The sequence below is a fragment of the Lipotes vexillifer genome, unplaced genomic scaffold (assembly GCF_000442215.2).
Source record: "Lipotes vexillifer unplaced genomic scaffold, Lipotes_vexillifer_v1.1 scaffold238, whole genome shotgun sequence".
Classification (NCBI taxonomy): domain Eukaryota; kingdom Metazoa; phylum Chordata; class Mammalia; order Artiodactyla; family Lipotidae; genus Lipotes; species Lipotes vexillifer.
In genome coordinates this window covers 3700791-3725318 of record NW_006785665.1, presented here as the reverse complement: position 1 = coordinate 3725318, position 24528 = coordinate 3700791, and the positions used below count along the sequence as shown (strand labels likewise).

The following is a 24528-nucleotide window of genomic DNA, read 5'->3' as shown; positions in this document are numbered from 1 at the left end:
GATGTTAGAGGGTGGTCAAGCAGATAGGTGGAGTTCATAGTTTAAATTTGAAAAAAATGTTGGTGCAGATACAAGATGGTGGAACATACATGCAAAAAAGCTTTGTGAATCAAGGAGCGGCTGGATAGCAACTTTGTGAATTATCCATCGCAAGTGTCTGTTCACAGACTGGCTGGCTTCCCATCATGCTTCTCCCCCATAATTCTGTGTGCATTTAGATGAATCAAAGTTTGTTTTCTGCTGTTGTTTTTATCAGCTAAGGTAGATATAATTAGGAACATAAACAATACTTCTAAAAGTAATGTATTCCCAAAATAAATACAAGTGACTTTGCCAGGATTGCCTGGCAATTTAAATTATCTGCGTTTTTAGAAATGGCCACTGTCACTGTCAAAGTATTTATTGAGCCCTGTGTTCTATCTAGCACTGAAACTCTAGAATTGTAGCAAGAAAGTCATTCTACCTTTGTTTGTTCCCTACACCAGTTGGGTGGAGGGGAAGAGACCCCAAGGGTGGCGAAACTGTTTATTCCCCACCCTGATTGCTGGAAAGGTCGTCCTGCTCTAATTTGTACCACAGCATCCTGTTCTTCTGAGTAGTGATACGTTTGCTAGTAAGTGAAATGATATGGCAGAATGGGACCACAAAAGAGAGGAAGCATTTATTTTCTTGCTTTTTTGGACTGTCTTGAGAGTGAACTTTAAACTGTTTCCAGAGAGAAGGGGGAGGGAGGGTCTCCTTTTTTTCCTGATATCCTTTGTGGTGTAGATGTTTCCCAGAATGTGTAGGCCTCCCCTCTTTCCTTCTTTGCCCTTTGTTCTTTGCATTTGAATTTTCCAACAAGTCTTGCCACTGCTTTTAACCCCATGTATGTGGTTCCCACTAGACCAGAGTGTCTCTAAGGTCAAGACTTACTGGTTTCTTCCTCTGAGTCTCCACACAGATCTCTGCACACAGAAGTTATCAAAACCTGGTGTTGACTGATCTCAGCTTGTTCTGGCTTGGTTATTTTCCAGCATAGGCCCACCTATTGCCCAGGAATACAGAGGCAGTAGCTTCCTGACCAGGTATACACTTACTCTGTGCTGAGTCTGATAAGAAAATAGAATGAGGAAGACCCAAGGCCTGCCTTCCAGAGCTTATCATCTAAAGACTGAGTTAATACACTCACAAGAAAGGTAAAAACAAAAACCCAGCGAGGGTAGTGAAGAGACTGGAGTTATTACAGCTGGGAGTGATGAGGAAAGCCCCTTAGAGGCCTGGAGTATGAAGCACTGGTGAAGAGCATCCCAGGCAGGGACTGTGACTCTTCTACCCAAGGGAGCATTTGTTGTATCCTTTCTTCTCTTTGGCCCTGTTCTTCTCTTTGGATGGGGAAATCTTGCCCACCCCCATCCAGATTTGAGGAATGAGATGAAAATAGTGCCAAAGATTGGAGGGGTTTAAGACATGTAGCTCCTAGTTTCACAAGCCTTCAAAGCTCCCGGTCACTCCTCTGTGGAGAAAGCAGAAGCTGTGGCCCAAACAAGTTAGAACTTCCTCTTAAGCTATCCTGGACAAGTCTCAGGGTTGCATTTGCTTAGAGGTATGTCCCTTCCAGGTTTTCTCCAAGGAGTAATTCACGTCCAGTCTGTGAAGATTCTCCAGGGAATGGGCTTTGAGTCATCTCTAATTTTTTCCCCTTAAATCCTCATTTCACATAAAAGTGACTCTTGGTTGTAGAATACTTGGAACCCAGTTTGTTCAGTAGTTCTTTACTAATGTGGGTCCTTGGGGATTTTGTAGGTCAGATCATATCTTCTTTTCCTTAAGCCTTTGGATTTTAGTCCCTCAAGGCCACTGACTTCCCATAAAGGGGCAGTATTTAATACACAGGTTTTTTTTTAAATTAATTATTTTTAGCTGCGTTGGTCTTCGTTGCTGCGTGCAGGCTTTCTCTAGTTGCGGCGAGCGGGGGCTGCTCTTCGTTGCAGTGCGCGGGCTTCTCATTGCAGTGGCTTCTCTTGTTGTGGAGCACAGGCTCTAGGCATGCGGGCTTCAGTAGTTGTGGCTTGCCGGCTCTAGAGCGCAGGCTTAGTAGTTGTGGCGCATGGGCTTAGTTGCTCCGCGGCATGTGGGATCTTCCTAGACCAGGGCTCGAACCCGTGTCCCCTGCATTGGTAGGCAGATTTTTTTTTTTTTTGGGAAGATGTTGGGGGTAGGAGTTTATTAATTTATTTATTTTTGCTGTGTTGGGTCTTCGTTTCTGTGCGGGGGCTTTCTCTAGTTGTGGCAAGCAGGGGCCACTCTTCATCGCGGTGCGCGGGCCTCTCACTATCGCGGCCTCTCGTTGCGGAGCACAGGCTCCAGATGCGCAGGCTCAGCAGTTGTGGCTCACGGGTGTAGTTGCTCCGTGGCATGTGGGATCTTCCCAGACCAGGGCTTGAACCCATGTCCCCTGCATTAGCAGGCAGATTCTTAACCACTGAGCCACCAGGGAAGCCCAATATACAGTTTTTAATAAACTGTATGTTCACCTGGCCGAGGGAGGGGAAACTGAGAGTTAGCAATCCTCAGACTTCAGTCTCCAGCTTCAGGTGTATACTTGCAAACTAGAAGACCTCCCCACTTTCCACCCCTGCTCCATCTACTGCTGCTGTCATGGAAACCATGGTCAGGTAATTTTAGTACTAGAAAAATTATTTTAGAAGCTCCTAGAGGTGGTAAATATTTACTCAGCTCTGAGGTGCCGTTGTGAAGGGCTTACTCTGAACAGAGTCATTCTGCCAGCAGTTGTTGGCAGGTGCGTGTGTGATTCCATCTTTACAAAGGGCCTCTGGAGACTGCGGGGGAGAGGGGTACTGCTACTTGATTGTAGGGATCTGGCTTCCTGCAGCCCTCTTTGAGGGGATATGGTCCTTCAATCTGAATGATTGAAGGATCATTCTGAATGATTTGTAATTAGTTCTCCCATCTCTGTTTGGAAAAGTTTCTGTAGTTCAGGAAGAGCAGCATCTTTTATATACTTCTATTGCCTAGGAAGGACTGACCCTCACATTTCTTTCCTCATTGCTTTTACCCACGCCTCCAAATTCTGGACTCTCCCACTTTCTACATCCTTAGCTGGGCCTCACTGTTCCAAGAGGCCACTTTTATTTCTTGACTGGGCAGTGACCCATAGAGTTGACTCAGGCCTCTGAGTGGAGCTTAGAATATTGAGGAGGGGCCTAGAGAAACCTGGTTTAGTCCAAGGTCTCTGTGTTACATCACAGCTAGAAATTAGGCCAGCCCATAGGGCCGTGTATCCAGCTTTGTGTGAGGACCTTGGTGCAGGGTCCATCCATCAGGCCTCCTCCCCTCTCCCGTTACTCTTCTCTCATAGAAGGCAAAAGTAGGAGAGGAAGCTTTGCAGCCTGGTCAGGGACTTACCCACGTCCTGTAGTAGGAGGGCTCAGTTTTCAGGGATCTTTGAGGGCATGCCATTAGAAGTAGTGGCAGGGGGCGTTAGGGGGCGGTCTGGTCCTCATGGACTTAGTTGTGTGATCGCTGAGCTTTTTCACAGATGGAATAGTCTAATTCAACTGAGGCTACCTGCTAGGTGCTTTCACGTATGTTATCTTGTTTAATCCTCAGAGCAACCTTGTGATATAGGCTTTGTCTCTATTTTTCAGGTAAGAACACCAGGGTATTATAAGTAAAGGATTAAATAAGTCTTGGTAAGTTAGGTAACTCACCTAAGATTAGCCTAAGGCTTGCCAGTGGTGGAGGGACCCTCTCTTCCTTGCTTGTCAGTTGGCTCCTCAGACAGCTGCTCTTTTGACTTCCCTTGCATCTCTGTTGATTCAACAGAGATTTCTTCCTTTTAGTAGGAAGTAATATCTAGGGTTTTAGGATGCTGTGCTGCTGCTTGCTCACCGTCTTCCTCCACTCTGAAGCTGTTAACCCAGGCCGGATAAGCAAGGCCTCCCAGAGCTCCCAGCAAGAACACCCTGGATTTAGCAACTGGAGGAACTGGTCCTCCAGTCATTGATAACTATCTTAGGAGGAGAGGGATAAGATTTAAAAAGAGAAAATACAACCTGAGGTTTTTTTCCTCCCTCCCCCTATCATATCGGAGCTGGGCTAGGTAATGATGGATCTCAGAGTTTGTGGGAGAGGTGGATTGTGAGATGTACAGCTCAGCTTTCCTGTGATCTCATAGCTCCTTTTCACAAGTACGCAGGTGCTGTTGATTAAGGCTAAGCGTGCTTATCTGACCTAATTTGGAGGATAGTCAGACCTGATGCTGGGTAGTGACGTTGTCAAACCTGCGTGGCTTTGGGCCTAATTTAGGTTGAATTTTTGTGGCTGTGGGAGCTCCTTGTCTTAACACTCGGTTCTGCTTTGCTCTTAGGTAGGGACGGATGTAGGCAAACTCAGGATGATGGTCAAAGGAGAAACATGGTGGTCTTTCATTCCTAGACCTCTTTCCTGTTGTCCTTATTTGTCGGTTCTTGACAATGTGGTAGTTCTCAACAAGATGTTTTGTGATGACCTTTAGGATTGGGGGAGGTAAATTGTCTGCCTTTGTCCCTGTTTTGCTAGCATCATTATCACTGGGAATTGGTAAGTGCTTTTCTTAAACAGTTTTGGGGTTAATCCTCAAGATAAAATTTTAAAAGACTCAGGAAGTAGTTTAGGTGGTAATAATGGAGAGGCTCGCTGACTTAAATGAGATACATTTTGTCAATATTTTTTCAGTGTTTAGTATTAAATGCTTTGGAACAGGATCCGTGACTTAAAATCTCCTTAGAAGGTTGAGCAAATGCTGTCTTAGAGTTAGCCTTTGTAATTAAGAACGGTCCTTGGATGGACTTTAATGCAGCTCTCCCCACCTTTGTTTGACTAGAGACCCAGGAAGGTTTTAGTTTTTTTCTTTTGTTCTTCATTAGTCCTTTTCTTTCCTACACTTATTTTTATTTTAAAGTTTGTTTTTATCTTTTTGGAGGGACATTTCAAACATAAAAAAATAGAATAGTATAATTGCCCTGGAGCCATCACTCTGCTTCAGTACTTATCAGTACACGGCAATCTTGTTTTATCTCCCTTTAGTCTCCTCTGGATTATTTTGAAGCAAATCCAAGCTGTATCGTTTCATCTGTAGATATTTCATATGTGTGTCTGTGAGAGATGGACTTTTTTCTTTTTAACATAGCCACAGTATCATACCAAAAAATATTAACAATAATTCCTCAGTGTAATAATATACTCATTGTTCAAACTGACTGTCTCATAAAAAAATTTTTTTAAGGTTTTTTTCCTTAAATTCCTCAGGTGCTTTATTGGTTTTTTTGTTTTTTTGCCCTGTGGCATGGTTTGCGGGATCTTAGTTCCCCAACCAGGGATTGAACCTGGGCCCGCTACAGTGAAAGTGCAGAGTCCTAACCACTGGACCACCAGGGAATTCCCATAAATTCTTTTTTTTTTTTTTTTTTTTTCCCCCCCCCGCTACGCGGGCCTCTCACTGTTGTGGCCTCTCCCATTGTGGAGCACAGGCTCCGGACGCGCAGGCTCAGCGGCCATGGCTCACGGGCCCAGCCGCTCCGCGGCACGTGGGATCCTCCCGGACCGGGGCACGAGCCCAGGTCCCCTGCATCGGCAGGCGGACTCTCAACCACTGCGCCACCAGGGAAGCCCATAAATTCTTTTTATAATTGGTTTTTCAGATCAGTAATCAAACAAGGATCACACATTTGTTGCATTCAGTTGATATATCCCTTTAATTTTTTAATAACGATTTTAAAATAATTTCAAGCTTAGAGAAAAATTGTAAGACATAGAACTCTCATATACTCTTCACCCAGATTCACCAATTGTTAACATTTGCTGCATTTGCTTTTTCATTATCTCTCTCTATGTATGTTATTTATTTATTTATTTATTTTGCGGTATGTGGGCCTCTCACTGTTGTGGCCTCTCCCGCTGCGGAGCACAGGCTCCGGACGCTCAGGCTCAGCGGCCATAGCTCATGAGCCCAGCCTCTCTGCGGCATGTGGGATCTTCCCAGACCGGGGCACGAACCCGTTTTCCCCTGCATCGGCAGGCGGACTCTCAACCACTGTGCCACCAGGGAAGCCCTATATATGTTATTATTTTAACGTTTTGAGAGTAAGTTGCAGCCGCATTGCCACTTAAGATTTAAATACTTCTGGGAGTATTTCCTAAGAACAAGGACCCTCTGTTACATAATACCTGTTTTATTTTTATTTTTTTGTGGTACGCGGGCCTCTCACTGTTGTGGCCTCTCCTGTTGTGGAGCGCAGGCTCAGCAGCCATGGCTCACGGGCCCAGCCGCTCCGCGGCATGTGGGATCTTCCCGGACCGGGGCACAAACCCGTGTCCCCTGCATCGGCAGGCGGACTCTCAACCACTGCGCCACCAGGGAGGCCTGATACGTTACTCTTATAGTACATATTCATATTTTACCAGTTGTCCCAATAATGTCCATTATAGCAGTCCAGGATCACACATTGCATTTAGGTGTACTGTCTCTTTAATTCTTAGTCCTATCTCTGTCCTTCACCTTAAACACTTTGACAGGCCAGTTATTTTATAAATCTCTCTCAATTTGGGTTGTCAAAATTTCTTCATGATTAGACTGAGATGATTCATTTTGGGCAAGAAAACCATAGAAGTGATGTTTAGCCTTTTCAGTGCATCATATCAGAGGCGCGTATGTCAGCTGTCAGTTTGTCTTGTTATTTGGGATATTAACTCTGATCACTTGATTAAGGTGGTATCCTTCAGGATTTCCTATAGTTATTTTCTCTTTGTAATTAGTATTTTGAACCTATGTAAATATTCTCTTGTGAAAGTTTTGCCTCTGGTTTTAGCATTCATTGATGATATTTGCCTAAATCAATTATTATTCCTGTCATTCCTTCTGCATTTTTAGTTGGCATTTCACTGTAAGGAAGAGCTTTCCCTTCTTTATTTATCATGTATGTACATATCTATCTATCATCACAGACTCATGGATTCTTATTTTATTCAAGGGAAATCTTAAGCCTCTTTTTTTTTTTTGGCCACACCTCGTGGTTTGTGGGATCTTAGTTCCCCTACCAGGGATCGAACCCAGGCCCCGGCAGTGAAAGCACAGAATCCTAACCACTGGACTGCCAGGGAATTCCCTTAAGCTTCTTTTAATACATGGCCGTAATATTCTCACATTTTTTCCTGGGTTTTACTTTTCCTTTGGGGAACTTTGGAGGACATAAAGGCAGGGTGTGAAATTGGTATAAGAAAACAGACATCCTGTACTTACACAGCTTGATGTCTGCCCATCCTGGTCTCATGGGGGTTTATTTCAACACTTCCACATAGATCTGTTATTCGTAAAGTCTTCATTTCTGACCCTTATTCAAATACACTGGGCTATCGTTTTTGGTTGCTTTTTCTTATTATGGTAAAATACACATAACATAGAATTTACCATTGAAACTATCTTAAAGTGTACAAATTCAGTGACATTCAGTACAATGTTGTGCAACTTTTACCACTACCTTGTTCCAACGAACCCGCGTCTCCTGCATCGGCAGGCGGACTCTCAAGCACTGCGCCACCAGGGAAGCCCTCCCTCTCTGCTTTTTTCCTTGCAATTGAAATGTTAAAGAAATCAGGAAGCCTGTCATGATTTATACATTCTGGACTTTGCTGATTATATCCTCATGGTGACTTGACTTGTAAACTGGTAGTTAGGTCTAGAGACGTGATGAGATTTAAATTTTTGAGAAGCTTTATTGGGGGCCAGAAATACATCACAGGTGGTGGTATGGAGCACTCTGAATTTTTTCTCACCCCTTCACAGAGGTTGGAAAGATGTATGAGCATTGTGACATCGATGACTACTGGTGTCTCAGAGAGAGAGGCCAATGACGCCCTCAATGCCTACGTGAGTATAATATTCTCCCCGTACCCATTTCTGCTTCTTTGAAAGCTTTCAGACATGATCAAAAAGATGGAAAGAAAGAAAAAAAAAAAGATGGAAAGACTTCAGTGGTTAAGAACTAGGGGGTTGAAGTTAAGGTCTTGGTTTCCTGAACCAGGCTTCCCAACTCCTCTCTTTCTTTTATTTATTTATGTACTTTTTATACAGCACGTTCTTATTAGTTATCTATTTTATATATATTAGTGTATATATGTCAATCCCAATCTCCCAGTTCATCCCACCACCACCCCCCTCTCCTCTCTTTCTTTCTTAATGTGGGAATCCCATCTGTTGGACCCTTAGGTGTCTTTGAATAACAACTTTAAAAAATAACTCATAGTTCTGTGGTGGCTTTTTTCTTTGTAAATCATTCTCACATATTTGATCTTTTACATTTCTTAATCAGTCTGTGAGGTTGAAAGGATTCAAAGTAATACATGTAAAGGATTTAGAGTAGTTTCTGGCACATAGTGAATGTTCAGTAAATATTTCTTACTTATTAGTAGTAATTATTCTTATTATGTCTTCACCTTACAAATATCAGAGGTTCAGTGATTTGCCCAAGGTCTTGACTTGGTAGGTGCACTTGTTAATCCATGAATGACTCTTTATAGCTCCCTTTCTACTAAAGGCTGTTAAGGTCTGGTAAAGGTGTGGAGTAGGGTTTTTTTTTTTTCTCATTTTGAACACTCTTTATTTCCTGCCTCTATCCTTCATCAGGCCTTGGAGAAAGCAGTATGGGTCCATCCTTTCCCTCCACCTCTCTCCCAAAACAGATGCCCCATCACTTTTAGGAGAACGAAATCATCAGATTTAAGAGTTGATGATTCTCCTTTGCAGGTCACTCAAGAGTCCCAAATTTTCTGGGAGCAGCTGTGCTCAAGAACTTCCCTCCTGTGAGTGACAACTATTTTTTTTTTTCCTCATATCCCAGGTATGCAAAGGCCCCCCGCAGCACGAGGAAATCTGCCTGGGCCTTTTCACGCTTGTCCTCACCGAACCTGCCCAAGCCCAGAAGGTAAGACTCCCTTCTCTGGACCCACACTCCCTTCTCAGATATGATCTGAGAATATGGTAGAACTTATGGTTTAACTGGAATAGTACCACACCCTTTGACCAGGGCTAGATCATCTTGTTCTCCAAATATAGTTGCAACTCCCTTTTCACTCAGTAAATTGGTCACTCTGACTAAAGTCCTTTCTCTTTTTCCAGATTCTGAAGCTAAAAGGCAAGAAAAGGCATTTGTGAGAGTGAAAAAGCATTTAAAGAGTTTTAAATTGTAGACTTAGGGGCTTCCCCGGCGGTCCAGTGATTGAGGCTGCACCTTCTAATGCAGGGGGTGTGGGTTGGATCCCTGGGCCGGGAGCTGAGATCCCACATGCCTGGCAGCCAAAAAACCAAAACATAAAACAGAAGCAATATTGTAACAAATTCAGTAAAGACTTAAAAAAAAAATTGTAGATTTATGAGTCAAGGCTAAAAGAGGTGGGAATTAATCCAGAGAAGAGCACAAATATAAGCAAGTCTGTTGAGAGTTCTTACCCAGAAGAGTGTGACTTGTAGTTTGCAGGTTTTATCAGTGCAGGTGAACAGAAACCAGGTTTAACATTGCAGCAAGTAGGATTTAAATTAGACAGCTTGGGAGTTCCCTGGTGGCCTAGTGGTTAGGATTCTGGGCTTTCACTGCCTTGGCCCAGGTTCCTGAAAGCCACGCAGGGCAGCCAATAGATAAATAGATAGATAGGTAGATAGATAAATAAATAAATAAGTAAGACAGCTTAATGTTAGGTGAGACAGTAATAATGTGGTGATTAAGAGTACACTGTGGGGGGAAAAAGAGTACACTGGAGTCAGACTTCCTGGGGAATACCATATGAAAATTAGTTTGGGGTTCTTCACAAATAGAGGAGTCTCCTTTATGTGGAATGGTTTAAGAGAAGTCCTTCCTGAGGCGAGGGACTGAGCAAGATGATCTCTTTGGATTCCATTCTTTCTATAAGAAAGGAGCAAAATCCTGTCTTTTGCCTCTCTAGATTTCCACTTTCTTTGTCCTTGAATCTTGCATGATGGTTTAGAAACATATGTCTGGTATCTGGCATTAACTGCATGACACTGACAGAGAAGAGCTTGGAGAGGGGGAATTCACTGTTCTTCTTGCCCCTTCCTTGAACAAAAGGAGTGTGGAAGGAAACAAACATGCTCTGTGTCCAGCATTGTGTTCGGCTCTATCCAGACACATTTCATTTATTTATTTGTTTTTTCTTGGCTGTGTCTGGTCCTCGTTGCGGCACATGGGATCTTCATTGTGGTGCATGGGCTTCTCTCTAGTTGTGGCATGCAGGTTTTCTCTTTTCTAGTTGAGGCGCTCCAGCTCAGTAGTTGTGGTGCGCAGGCTTAGTTGCCCTGCGGCATGTGGGATCTTAGCTCCCCAACCAGGGATCGAACCTGCGTCCCCTGAATTGGAAGGCAGATTCTTTTTTTTTTTTAAATATCTTTATTGGAGTATAATTGCTTTACTATGTTGTGTTAGTTTCTGCTGCAGAACAAAGTGAATCAGCTATATGTATACATATATCCCCATATCCCCTACCTCTTGCGCCTCCTTTCCACCCTCCCTATCCCACCCTCTAGGTTGTCACAAAGCATCGAGCTGATCTCCCTGTGATATGCAGCAGCTTCCCACTAGCCATCCATTTTACATTTGGTAGTGTATATATGTCAGTACTACTCTCTCACTTTGCCCCAGCTTCCCCTTCCCTCCTGGAAGGTGGATTCTTTATCACTGGACCACCAGGGAAGTCCCAGACACATTTCATTTAATCCTCTCAAAAAGCCATGTGAAACTGGTGGCTTTGTTCTCTTCCCCCAAACCACTCCCAGTGTACCTGTAAGAAACCTGGAGGTCAGACACATTGTCGTTTGTTCAAGGAAAACCAAGGAAAAATCATTCCCAGGGACAAGGACGGATGCCCATGGTCCCCTGGCCTAGCTGTTTGAATTAACCTCAGGGGAAGGACTTACGGGCGTGGCAACCTGATGTATTTGTACTCCTGATGCCAACTGGAGCAGGATCTGGAGTGAGGGTGGGTGGTAGGGCAGCAAGTATTCACAAGTTGGTGAATGGCCTTGGGAACCAATGCCCTTGGTTTCCCAGGCCATTTCTGGGCTGGGACATTGTTGAGTTAAATTGGCATTTCAGGGACTTCCCTGGTGGTTCAGTGGCTAAGACTTCGCCTTCCAATGCACGGGGTGCAGGTTTGATCCCTGGTTGGGGAGCGGAGATCCCTCATGCCTCACGGAAGCAATATTGTAACAAATTCAATAAAGACTTTAAAAATGGTTCACATCAAAAACATCTTTAAAAAAAATTTAGCATTTCATTTTCATACTGAATTTATCATCGAGATCCTTGAAGAGAAATGAATGTCTCCAATCTAGTGTTGTTAACCAGTAATGTGATCCAGCCTAGCCCCTCTATTTTAAAGAAAGTGTTGGCGAAGATGGTGGTGAAGGGTTGGGGTTAAGGTTTAGTTTTCTCTCACGTGGTGGGTTTTTATACATACAATTAAAATCTTATTTAGTCATCTTAGTGCAAATTCATCTTGTCCACTGGTTTTATTTGTGTTTCGGGTGAGATCTGAATCAACTAGGGTACATCAGTAAACTTCAGTGAAGGGGGCAGGGCCCTGTAGTATTTCTAGCTCTTTGCCTGACCTGGCAGTGAGAGGCCACAGGGCTGTGTGTTATAAATGCTTATTATGTCATGCTGGAGGTTTCCAAGTACATCCCCTACCTAGGAGCATCCTAGGCTGACAGGCCCCCAGGTCAGGCCTTTTCAGACAAAGCGGGTGGAGACGGGACTTAGGAGGATACAGTTTTTTTGTTGTTGTTTTTTGTTTTTTGTGGTATGTGGGCCTCTCACTGTTGTGGCCTCTCCCGTTGCGGAGCACGGGCTCCAGCCGCGCAGGCTCAGGGGCCATGGCTCACGGGCCTAGCCGCTCCGCGGCATGTGGGATCTTCCCGGACCGGGGCACGAACCCATGTCCCCGGCATCGGCAGGCGGACTCTCAACCACTGCGCCACCAGGGAAGCCCAGGAGGATACAGTTTTAGGCAAGTGAGGAACTATCAGGTAGTGACTTATTCAGAGGCCTTGAGCCAGGTCAGAGTATGGTGGAAGAATCTGTGACCTCTTACTGCTTTAATCCTTCTCCCTAAAAGGGTGATTATCTTACAAAGTACTTTCTGTACTGCAAAAGTTTTAGGTAGGAGTTACTGATGAGGACTGATCCTAATGCATTGTTTTAGGCTTCAGCGTAAAACAAGGGGAGTGGGAGGGTCCTTAAAAAACTACAAATAGAACTACCATATGACCCAGCAGGCCCACTACTGGGCATAAACCCTGAGAAAACCATAATTCAAAAAGAGTCATGTACCAAAATGTTCACTGCAGCTCTATTTACAATAGCCCGGAGATGGAAACAACCTAAGTGTCCATCATCAGATGAATGGATAAAGAAGATGTGGCACATATATACAATGGAATATTACTCAGCCATAAAAAGAAACGAAATTGAGCTATTTGTAATGAGGTGGATGGACCTAGAGTCTGTCATACAGAGTGAAGTAAGTCAGAAAGAGAGAGACAAATACTATATGCTAACATATATATATGGAATTTAAGAAAAAAAAATGTCATGAAGAACCTAGGGGTAAAACAGGAATAAAGACACAGACCTACTAGAGAATGGACTTGAGGTTATTGGGAGGGGGGAAGGGTAAGCTGTGACAAAGTGAGAGAGTGGCATGGACATATATACACTACCAAACTTAAGGTAGATAGCTAGTGGGAAGCAGCCGCATAGCACAGGGAGATCAGCTCGGTGCTTTGTGACCTTGTGACCGCCTGAAGGGGTGCGATAGGGAGGGTGGGAGGGAGGGAGACGCAAGAGGGAAGAGATATGGGAACATATGTATATATATAACTGATTCATTTTGTTGTAAAGCAGAAACTAACACACCATTGTAAAGCAATTATACTCCAATAAAGGTGTTAAAAAAAAATAGAAAAAAAAAAAAAACAAGGGGAGTGTTTCCTAAGGGTTTATTTGGAGTTAATTCTGTCACTGGAACAGAAACCTCAGGGTGGGTTGGAGATTCTGCTGTTCCTGCATCTCCATGGCCTGAGAGGTGGGAGGTGGGGATACTGGAGGAGGTGGTAGTGGAAACTGAGTCTTGAACACATCAGAAACCTGCTCTGGGAAGGCATGAGCTGAGCAGCCACTGTCAGTGCTGGCAGGCAGGTCCAAAGAGTTAGGACCAGCTCTCTGGGACTTCTTAGTAGGTGGAGCTAAACACGAGAACTTAGTTAAGGAGAGAGCACTCAGGTATTGGTGGAGAGTGGAACATGCATTGCGTGGATCTTGTTCCAGTTCTACCTTCTTAACTTGCGTTGGCAGCTCTTGTGTTTATATTCTTTGAGTTTGTTTCCTATTTGATGTCTGAACTGAATAGCTGGGAGCAGGCCTGGCTGGGGGACTGCAGTGTGATGGGAGGCTAAGTTGGAGGCCTTAGCTTCTGTACAGCCTCTCGCAGTCAGTAGATACAGGTGATAGGAAAGTGTTTAATATTGATGCCAAGTTCCCTCTTCATCAAAGGTCAAGTCCAGACCCTGGCAGTTCTTGGTTCATGCTTCTCTCAGCAGGCAGCTCCAGAAAGAAAGCTGGGGGCTATGAGGGCCTAGGCTGGAATATCACTACTCCCAACACAGGACAGATACGCTACCTCAGCACCATTCTGCCACCTCTCCTTTCTTTTGAGAGAATACCTCTCCTCTGTTTCCCACTGAGTTTTTTTCCCCATCTACTTATCTTCCAAGCCAGGCAGCAAACTGGCACAGAGTTTGGAGAGACAACTGCAGCATCAGGAATATGATACTCCTGGTACCATGAGCTGCCATGTGTTACCAGCAGTTGTGGTTGATAAGGTCCCAGATGGAGCATGGAATTAGGCAGACAGAATCTGCTTGCTTCATCTGACCCTATGTCTCCTGAGGGGCTGTCCTCCTTCCCTGTCCTGGGTCTCTTATGCATTTCTGGGATTTCTGCTTTTGTTTTGAACAGACAGGGCCCCTCTCTGTTCTCCTCTCTGCTCCTCCACTACTAATTAGTAGTGTCTCTATCTTTGGCCTGACATAGGTTTCCCTTCTGCCTCTGCTTCCCTCAATCCTCTGCCCATCCTGTCACTCACTCCTCCAGGGGAGGCTCCAGGGCTGAACCACATTTACTGACTGGCACTTGGCAGTAGGTCACTGGGTTCTCTTATCTCTTTCTTGTTCCCTTGCTTTTACTTTTGATCTCCCAGCCCTCCTTCTGCAGATGCACTCAGAAGATAATCAGATTCTCCTTTGGATATGAAAAGTTTATGGCACATGGGGGAATCTCTAAGCGTTCTTATTTTTATCAGATAGATTGTTTTGACTTAAGGACAATAGAGGAAGTGGAAGTAGCAATAGCTAATCTCTTAGGAGTCCCTAGACACACCAAGGCCAGGGAGCAGGGGTCTTGAGGAATATCAGCACTTCTCTTTTGAATGCTTAGGATGAACGAGTTTAGAAATGTAGTAGTCACAAAGCCACTCTAAACGCTTACCTACATCCCCAGCAGCCTCGTTTCCTTTTAGTTATTTCTAACGGTGGTATGGGGTGGTTAAGAGCATGGAGTGTAGAATTGCAGTGCTGGGACTTGAATCTTCCTTTTATCTCTAATGTGACCTGGGGCAAATCACTTTAACCTCTCTGTGCCTGTTTCCTCATCTGTAAAAACAGAGATGTTAATATAGGGTGATTATGTGATTCAAATGCAATAAAGAGAATATAAAGCTTGTGCACAACACCAATGCCTGTTCCCTATTATAATTGCTATTATTGTTGATGCTGTCCTTGCTACTGGCCTTCTGAGGTTGTGGGATACTGCCTATCTAAATTTTACCCTTTGTGCTGAGACCCGGACAGCGTAGAACTCAACAGGCTAAGGAGATTGCTAATGAGGTCCCCTAAGATGGTCCTCCAGGAGTCTGGTCTCTTTAGAGAGACAGGGTGAGAAAAGCTCTAGCGGGAAGAGAAACAAGAGCTCTCAGAGGAAATTGGCATGCCTTCCCTCACCTCCCCCAGAGTTGGGTGTGCTTAAAACCCCTCCTTTTTTAATACTTGGCAGAAGCAAAGGGCAGCCCAGAGAAAAGTAGAAAGGTGTTTAGTTAAGGAAGTTTGGTTTGGTTCTGCCCTTTCTTTCCGGGGTCATGGTCTCTGAAGCCTCTTTCCTTAATACTCCTAGCCTTTTACTTCATCTGGCTGTGTCAATACAAGTCTAAAAATCTCTTTGAGATCCTTTCCAAGCTATTCAACCAAACCCATTCTGCAGTGACCCTTTACTGGCAGATGAAAAGCAGATGGCCTCCACCTGTTTTGCTCAGCTGGTGGCATCAAACAGTGTGACGCTTCCTAAGAAGGGAGGTAGGGGACAGGGAGCCTTTCTTAGCAGGCTTTTCTGCCTTATTAGAGTAGGTCAGTCCCTTTTCCCCACCCTGTGTGACAGAGCAAGGGGTAGGCTTGGGGTGGAAGGATGGCATCCAGAGTGGAAAGTCTTTGCGTTGGCAGTATAGTGGTGAACATAGCTGCCTTCCAGAGTGGAAAGTCTTTCATTGCCACTCATATCGCATTGGTGGTATTTAAGTTGGAGAGGCCAGGGGGCAGGGGGCCCACAATGAGTGGGATCAGTAGCCTGTCCTCAGCTTGCTGGCTGCTCACAAACCTCACTTCTCACAGTGTTACCGGGACTTGGCTCTGGTGAGTCGTGACGGCATGAATATTGTCCTGAATAAAATCAACCAGATACTTATGGAGAAGTACTTGAAGTTGCAGGATACCTGCCGTACTCAGGTAAGGCCAGAAAGAAAAGAGAGATCCAGCTCAGAGACTTAACAGAATGGATCCTCTCCTAAGGGGAAGGGAAGGAGGAATCGGGGGTAACATACCACTACCTTTGTACACCTAAATTCTAATGTGATTGGATTAGCCCCTTTCTCAAATTCACAGGCCTTTCTCTTCATCTGTCTTTTCCTCTCTCCTTTAGTTGGTGTGGTTGGTACGGGAACTAGTGAAGAGTGGGGTTCTGGGAGCCGATGGTGTTTGCATGACATTCATGAAGCAGATTGCCGGTGAGTTGGATGGCAAGAACGTAAAGAAGAAAGGAGAGCAGCCCAGAGCGTATATCCAGGCAATGGAGAATGATTAAGTACCTGAGGGACTTGATTCCTGGATTGCTTATAGACTCTTTCCTTTTGACCCAGGCATCTTCTGGCCACATATGTTGCAGAAAGAAATTGAAAAATTACTGGGGGCCTTTTGAAGCAATAAGTCTTGCCTCCTTTTCCTTCCTGCCAAACTCGAGGCGTGGTATAAAATAGTTGACCTATTGTAACCAGTCCTCACTCTGGGGTTTCGTGGCATATTGGGTCAGGAAGAATCTGGAAGGAATGGGGAGAGAAGTAAGGGCAAAATAATTGGTTCTCATCACACTGTACTTTAAGAAACCCAGGCATCTTCTCTGGCTCCACCTCAATGTCTGAACACTTGGGGCCAGTTTGAGGGACAAACTGTGTCACAGAACAGACCCTGACATTTAGGTTTTGTTATCTTCTTGGCATCAGTGACATCTGTCTGAGCCACTGAATATCCAAGAGGCCTGCCCCTGCTACTTCTATTCCCCAAATTACATGTGTTTGTTTAAAAATGACCCTGCCTCTCTATCTCACCATTGCCCCTTGGTTCTTTGCTTCCTCTTCAGGATTTTGTACAACACTGATGCTCCTGTTGTGATGTGTATAAACCTTAATCTATGTGATGTGTGACTCTGTGAACACGGAATTTTTAAATTAGGACCTGGGGCAAGGCATAGCATTGTTGTGCTGGCTGTTTTTATCCATTCTCCTGGTACTTTCTTCTCTGTTTGGCTTCTCCCAAATAGGGAGTCCCCACTTCTCATCCTAAGACTTTGGTCTGGCATTACTGAATGTTTAATTCAGCCCCAGGAAGTTTCATAGCAAGCACTCAAGACTGTGATACCTGGAAGCAAGAAACCCTTGGCCTGTCATGAGCCTGACACAGGATTTGGGACATCCAGTGGCTGGACTGCAGCTCTTGCTAGCCACCTGCACTTCTCAGGCCCTGTCTGAAATACCATCCTTTCTTTCCAAGCATGGGCTTTTCATATCTCCTTCCCAGACATTCCCTTCCAGGGGTCAAAGTATTCCCATTCCAACCCCCTGTCTATGGAAAAGTAGCAGTTCTGGTTTCTGGAAAAATCCCAAACCTTCCCTTCCCTTCTCTCTGGAGTCAAAGGGGGAAACTTTAAAGTGTGACAGAACAGAAGACAGTCTTTCCAGCACTCAGAACATCAGTGATGGGATAACAGTTAGGGATGGACCAGTAGGATGGTGAAGAAGTGTACTGGATTAGCTGAGTCACTAATCAGAGCCATTCTGATTCTCTGTTTTCTCCCCCTTTGATCAGGTGGGGATGTTACGGCAAAAAATATCTGGTTGGCAGAGAGTGTTCTGGATATCCTGATGGAGCAGAGGTAGAGTCTATCATGAAGGGTGGGGCAAGAGCCAGATATGGCCTCAGTGGGTGTGAGTGTGGGGAATGGGGATGCAAGGGTTGTGTGAGGACTGTTAGTGGCCCAGGAACACCTTAGGTTAGAGGGGATGAGGTGGGGGAGGGAGAGACCAGTGTATTGGTGGCAAGTGAAGGAATTAATGCCATGGTATGGCCCAGGGATGAAGGAGTGGGAAAGAAGGTCTTTGCTAAAATCTCTCGGAGCCCAGGAAAAACTCGTTTCATCTGATAAGGGTTTATTTTTGATCCAGACCTCCATGGAATGTTTATCTTTGGGGGGAGGGAGAATGAGCTCAGCAGAGTAGGGCCAGCCAGCCACCCCGGCCTGGCAGGTACCCCTTTTCTCCCTTCTAAGACTATCCATCCTACCCATGCCCCCCTTTTTTTGAAGTGGCACAGGCAGTGGTGGGAGTGAGGGGGTCACTGAGACCAGTGGTACAGAGGGCATGAGGGAGCAGGTTGGGCTTTCCAGCTGATTCTTTCCCTTCCCCATCAAAGTAAAGGACCAGAAAATATGAGGGCTGTTCCATATATGAACTTGTTTGGGGGTGAGGCCTGCCTCTGAGTCCTGTGGCCTCAGTCTTCCTGTTGCTTGATTTCAGAGTCTATTCTGGGAGAGGACACCAGAGTAGTCACGTGATTGAGAGGGCTGAGAACCTCCATATTTCCGATGGTTTAGAAGAATGGACCTCCTCCCTTACTCACACTTGTGAAAGAGGTGGCTGTGTTCTGTGCTCTGCTGGAGCTTGAAAGCTGTGCCAGGTCTGCCGAGCAGTGCCACCTAGTGCCCTGGGCCTGGATGCGCAGCTGCAGGTGCGGCTGGTGGCACTTCTTCCGTCTTTGGTACCAGCACACAGCACATGAGATCCTAGTGGTTTCTTACCAGGTCTCTGCTTCTCTTAGGTCGCTGTGCCTTCCTAACGCCCTGGGTCAGAGGGTTTCACTTTCATCTCTCTTTCTGTTCATTACCCCATCCCAGGATTCAGTTACATTCATCACCTCTACTAGCAAATCTTCCTAAAAAGTGATTTTTCTCATTTTGTCCCTGGTGCCAGATACCTCCTGTTCCCATACCTTAAAGCAGAATTCTGCTCATTTGGGCAGTTAGAGTGCAGTCTTAGTGTACAGGTGTCAGATAACTGCCCTACCTTTTCTCCTGCCCTCCAAAAAACTCACATCCTTTGATGCAAGTGAGTCCCTAGAAGTTTAAAACTGTCCTCTTCCACACCTTCCCTGTCACTCCTTCCCAAGTGTTTCTAGGGCTATGGAATTAAAAGATAGCAGGTGTGGGAGGGGGACCCATCCCTGTGTCCTTGGCTGCTGCTTTCATTCTGTGAAAGGAAAAGGCCAGAGTCTCTTAATTAGGTGGCTTGAGCACTTTTCCGGAATCAGGATGTTGCCTGGTTGGATTAATTAAACTCCCTGTCTTCTTCCTCTGGTTCCCTGCCTTCCAGCAGGGGTGCCAAAGCCCTTAAAAACTACTTGCTTGGGGGAGACAGCTCCCCAGTTTTGGTGCTTTGAGCCAGCATTGGAGTCTTTGTAATCTCCCCACTGTGTCTTAACACCCCTTTTCAAGCAGCAGGGAACACACAATTCTTTCATTTCCCCCTTTCCTCAGGGAACGTCTAAAACTCCTGGGAAAATAGGTTTGCTATCCAAAATCTCATTCTTCTTTTCAGGTTATGATTTAAGGCAGGTGACTCATTGACTGGGAGTGTGGGATCAGTGGCTAGAGAGCAAGCCAAGGGAAGGTTTGTGACGTGGTGGGCTGCTAATGACAAGCTGACACAGTGTGTTCTGAAATCTCCAGGGTCCTGAAAGGGTCTTGGTAATCCCCAGAGGTCCTTGGGCCACACTTTACGAACCACTGACTGAGGGACACTTCCAACCCTTTTTCTTCGTAGTCTGAGCCAGGCAGAAGCTCTGGCTTATCTCTGTCCCTTGTACCTCGACAGTGCTTGGCACACGATAGGCACTCAGTTAATATTTGAGTGACGGAGTCGACAAACAAAATTACTTTATTGGAAGCTAAGTTCTTACGTGGTAGAAAGATTGCTTTTATTTAGCACTTAACCTTTATCGGGCACTTGGTAGAGTGGGAGGAAGTTGTCCCTACCTTAGCCAGTTAATAGTCCAAGATAGATAACGACAGCAGGAGCGGCCAATTAAGGAACCAAAAACTTATTCCCAGTGCTAGTCATCAAACATCTGTGAGGCACTGGAGCCAAGTGTGGGGGTGAATTGGGAGGGTCTAGACAGAGTACAGGTGCCAGTGTCTTCCCTCCCTGCAGGGAATGGGTATTGAAGAGCAGCATCCTCATTGCCATGGCTGTTTACACATACCTCCGCCTCATCGTGGACCACCATGGGACCGCCCAGCTGCAGGCCCTGCGGCAGAAGGAGGTGGACTTCTGCATCTCGCTGCTTCGGGAGCGGGTGAGGACAAAAACAGCGTGGGGAAGTGAAACCCAGGATAGGACACCTCTTTCTGTTCTGTGTGGTGACCTGGGGTCAGAGGTGTTGTGTTGGAGAGATGGAGGTGGTTCAGGGTTGGTTGTTTTTTCATCACTCTAAGACAGATGAGGATAGAAGGATGGAGAAATTAGTGTGGAGTAACCCTGGTTCCTAGAATGCTGCCGGTCACAACGCTGGCATCCGAGGGATTTTCCTGGTCAGCTTCATGAACACTGTTGCACAGCACACCACAGACAGAAGCTGTCTTTTGTTCCCACTGTTAGGTTGTCTCCCCCACCTACCCACCTGGGTAATTGCCATGATCACATGGGATTGAGAGTTGTCCACTGTCAGATCTCCCAAGGGAGACAGATGCTAGAGTTAAGCTGTCTAACGCAGTGGCCGCTAGCCACATGTGGCAATATAAATTAAAATGAATTGAAATTAGGGCCTTCCCTGGTGGTCCAGTGGTTAAGACTCTGTTCTCCCAATGCAGGGGGCGTAGTTCAATCCCTGGTCAGGGAACTAAGATCCCGCATGCCACACAGCATGGCCTAAAAAAAAAAAATTAATTGAAATTAGATAAAAATTTTAAATTCAGTTCCTTAGTTGAACTAGCCACATTCCAAGTGCTCATTAGCCACCTGTGGCTAATGGGTATCCTTTTGGACAGCACAGATAGAAATCATTCCCATTACCATAGAATGTTCTGTTGGACCAAGCAAGTTCTGGGGTAAGATGTCTGGGGTTCAACTTGCCAGCCCTAGCCTTTTTGAATCTTAGTATCCCTTGACCTGGAGTGAAACAATTCTCGGAGGACAGGGCAACAGATTAATGTGAAAACCAGCAGGGCTTCCGCAGTTTCCAGTAACCTCTCATCCTTGATATCAGTCCCCCACTTCAGCTGTCTTCCCCTGAACAGCTTGGAGCCAACCCTTGGTTCCAGAAAAAATCGTATAACCCCTTCGACCCTCTTTCATCCCCTGCCTAGAACATGTTGTTCCTTCCTCCCTGCAACAGGTCAACAATCCATGTTTCTATTCTCTTTCCTGTTTCCTGCCATCCCCCCCATCTAGTTCATGGAATGTTTGATGATTGGCCGAGACCTCGTAAGACTACTTCAGAATGTTGCCAGGATACCAGAATTTGAACTGCTTTGGAAAGATATTATCCATAACCCTCAGGCCTTGAGTCCTCAGTTCACAGGTAAGCAAGGGTTGGGGCAGCCTGTCCTTGAGAGGTGGCATTAAGAGGGCAGAGGTTGGTGGATAGGAGAGCGTTGGCAGTCAGATTGAGGAAGTTTGGGACTGGGCAGTCTCTGCCAAGCACAGCTGGGTGTAGGAACGGCAGGGCACACAGAACAGTTCAGGTGCTTCCCTCCCAGACAGCCCCTACTTGGCAGGCTCCAGCTGTCATTTAAGAGAAAGTGAGACAGAGAGCTGTGATCCTCCTCCTCCTCCTGTCCCAGCAGCTCTTTGGCTCAAGAGGGGAGCTGATGACCAGTTTCCAGCTTCACTGAGTCTGTCAGGGGTGTCAGAGGTCAGCTTGTGAGACTGAGTCAGCAGAGGGGCTGGAATTTGTCCTGTAAGCGAAGGCTTCTCCCCAGGAGCAGTCATGCCTGTGAATTCCAAGGATGCAGCTTGGCCAAAATCCTCTTTGGGGGAGGAAAAGAGTCTCTGTGTGCCTCTGCCAGCAAGGCCCTTTACATTTCCCTTCCCCTTCCCAGGGTCCTCATGGTCTAAACAGTGACTGTGCAGCTTTGCACACCCCGCGTCCAGCACGCACATGTGTGCGCGTACATGTGCACACATAACATTAGTGCAGTAGTCAGGAAAGGAGAAGAAAGCCCTGGTTTTACCTTATGTTGTACTGCTCTTATATTGAACATGTATTGAGTTGTTTTGAGTGCCTACTGTGTGCTAGGCTCATGTATGTTAACTCATTTAATCCTCAGGACACCCCTGTAAGATGGATATTTTACTTTCCATGTTTACAGGTAAAGAAAATGAGGTTCAAGGAGATTAAGTAATTTGCCCAAGGCCACACAGCTAGTAAGTGTCAGAGGCAGGATTTGGATCCAGGTCTGTCTGACTCCAGAGCTCATGCTTATGCCACAACCCACATTGATCCCAGGATGCAGTGATGGGACGGTCAGGAGCAGGAAGAGAGGCTAGGGCTCCCCGTATTTTTCCCTAACTTTCCCACATGTTGCCACCTGGAGTGAAGTGAGTAGGGGGCTCTGGATGGACAGTAGAAGAAAAGAATGAATATATCTTGGTCCTGGGGATGGTGGTTGGTTGGAGCAGATCATTTAGGTGCTGGTTAGAACCCCAACTTATACCTGTGCTCGACCTCTTGGTCATGTCTTAGAATTTCCCCATGAGCAAGACCACTGGCCGTCAGTACCTGGCTCAGGTTGCCCACCTGCTTTCTATTCCTTCTGGTCCTCAGTCTTCTCTTTTCTCTTCCCTTGCACCCTTGGTTCAGGTATCCTACAGCTTCTTCAGTCAAGAACATCTCGAAAATTCCTAGCATGTCGTTTAACCCCAGACATGGAGACTAAGCTCCTCTTCATGACATCCCGGGTAAGCTAACCTACTGCAGCAGGAAGAGAAGCTGCAGGTGCTGGCCTAGGCTTCTTCCTTCAGCCTGTAGATGTCTTACCCTTGGTTACTGCCGGGTGGAGAGGTGGTCAAGTGTGTGATTGGGCATGGAGCTAAGAACTGGGGATACAGTGTTGAGCAAGGCGTACAATTCCAGCTCTTGTGAAGCTTTCAGTCTACCTAAAGCAGTCATTAAACCAATACTTGTATACAAATAATGTAATTTACAAGCGTGAAATGTGCTATGAAAGGGTAGAGTGAGAGTGCTCATTCTGGGAAATTAAACTCACGGTTCCTCTGGGTGAACCATGACCTCTCAGGAAGAGAGCTACGGCCTTTTGGTTTCCAAACATGGCTGAATTATGGCAGCATTGCTTGAGTAGCATGTTAAAAATACATCTTCCTGGGCTTCCCTGGTGGCGCAGTGGTTGAGAGTCTGCCTGCTGATGCAGGGGACACGGGTTCGTGCCCCGGTCCAGGAAGATCCCACATGCCGCGGAGTGGCTGGGCCCGTGAGCCATGGCCGCTGAGCCTGCGCGACCGGAGCCTGTGCTCCGCAACGGGAGAGGCCACAGCATTGAGAGGCCCGCGTACCGCAAAAAAAAAAAAAAATACACCTTCCTGGGTCTTACTCTCCCAGAGAATCTACTTGTGGAATCTGTATTTGTAACAGACTTTCCAGGCAGCAGTCCCTCTGCAGCCAGTCTGGTGTTAGGGAACCACTCACTGCTCTAGCCAACTTACGGTTTCCCAGGTCATACAGGAGAACTGTCTAGATCTGGGCTGTCGCATGTGGTAGCCACTAGCCACATGTTGCAATTTAAATTAGTTAAAATTAAATATAATTTAAAATTCAATACCTCAGGGGCTTCCCTGGTGGCGCAGTGGTTGAGAGTCCGCCTGCCGATGCAGGGGACACGGGTTTGTGCCCCGGTCCGGGAAGATCCCACATGCCGCGGAGCGGCTAGGTCCGTGAGCCATGGCCGCTGAGCCTGCGCGTCCGGAGCCTGTGCTCCACAATGGGAGAGGCCACAACAGTGAGAGGCCCGCATACGGCAAAAAAAAAAAAAAAAAAAATTCAATACCTCAGTTGGAGTAGCTACATTTTAAGTGCTCAATAGCCACCATCTAGAAAGTTGTATTGCAGAAAGTTCTATTGGACGGTGTTGGTTTAGTGTTTTTTTGCTTTTTTTAACCTTTCTGCTCTCTATTTTGGTTGAATTGGGAATAGAAGAGGAAATCTAGATCTTTCCCCTTAGGGTTGCTATTTGTATCCACTTAGAGTCTGTTTAGGGGAAGGACTTGATGCAAGGTTTGGAGAGTCTGTATGCTTTGGATAATGATCCTGTTAGGTAATTCAGCCTCAGGAAGCTTTCAGTCAGTGCTGCGGAGACAACATTTTTTTTTTTAAATCAAGGAAGATTTAAATCAGGATGTCTTCCCAAAGGCAGGGAGACTTGAGAGACAATACGAATTAATGAATAAGTTGTGGGAAGAAATTGAGGTCTAGGTCAAGCCTAGAGTTGAATGGTGCTCATTTCCCTCTGTCCAGAGACCCCACCCTCCCTTCCCAGTTTTCTTTCTAACGTCCTCTTCCCCCAGGTGCGGTTTGGTCAACAAAAGCGATACCAGGATTGGTTCCAGCGCCAGTACCTGTCAACCCCAGACAGTCAGTCTCTGCGCTGTGACCTCATTCGCTACATCTGTGGGGTTGTCCACCCTTCTAACGAAGTGCTGAGTTCAGATATCTTGCCCCGGTGGGCCATCATTGGCTGGCTTTTGACAACATGCACGGTGAGGGGCTGGGCATGGGGTGGAGGCTGTTGGGTGGTGAAGGGCCCCTCTTTCCCCGTG

At 46.0% G+C, this 24528-nt stretch overlaps 1 protein-coding gene and 1 non-coding gene across 3 annotated transcripts in view; one reads left to right on the top strand and one right to left on the bottom strand.

Annotated features, from left to right (window-relative positions):
• INTS3 (integrator complex subunit 3) overlaps positions 1-24528 on the top strand; it is a 40117-nt gene that overhangs the window by 1671 nt on the left and 13918 nt on the right. For both annotated transcript variants that reach the window (XM_007458036.1, XM_007458037.1), the window contains 9 exons: positions 7826-7909; positions 8880-8963; positions 15767-15880; positions 16074-16158; positions 17513-17579; positions 19909-20053; positions 21148-21277; positions 22559-22656; positions 24277-24468. In XM_007458036.1, coding sequence (XP_007458098.1) covers positions 7826-7909; positions 8880-8963; positions 15767-15880; positions 16074-16158; positions 17513-17579; positions 19909-20053; positions 21148-21277; positions 22559-22656; positions 24277-24468 — 999 coding nt within the window. The remainder of the gene's footprint in view (positions 1-7825; positions 7910-8879; positions 8964-15766; positions 15881-16073; positions 16159-17512; positions 17580-19908; positions 20054-21147; positions 21278-22558; positions 22657-24276; positions 24469-24528) is intronic.
• TRNAE-UUC (transfer RNA glutamic acid (anticodon UUC)) lies at positions 5349-5421 on the bottom strand. The gene has a single exon. It is a non-coding gene; the product is annotated as a tRNA-Glu (tRNA).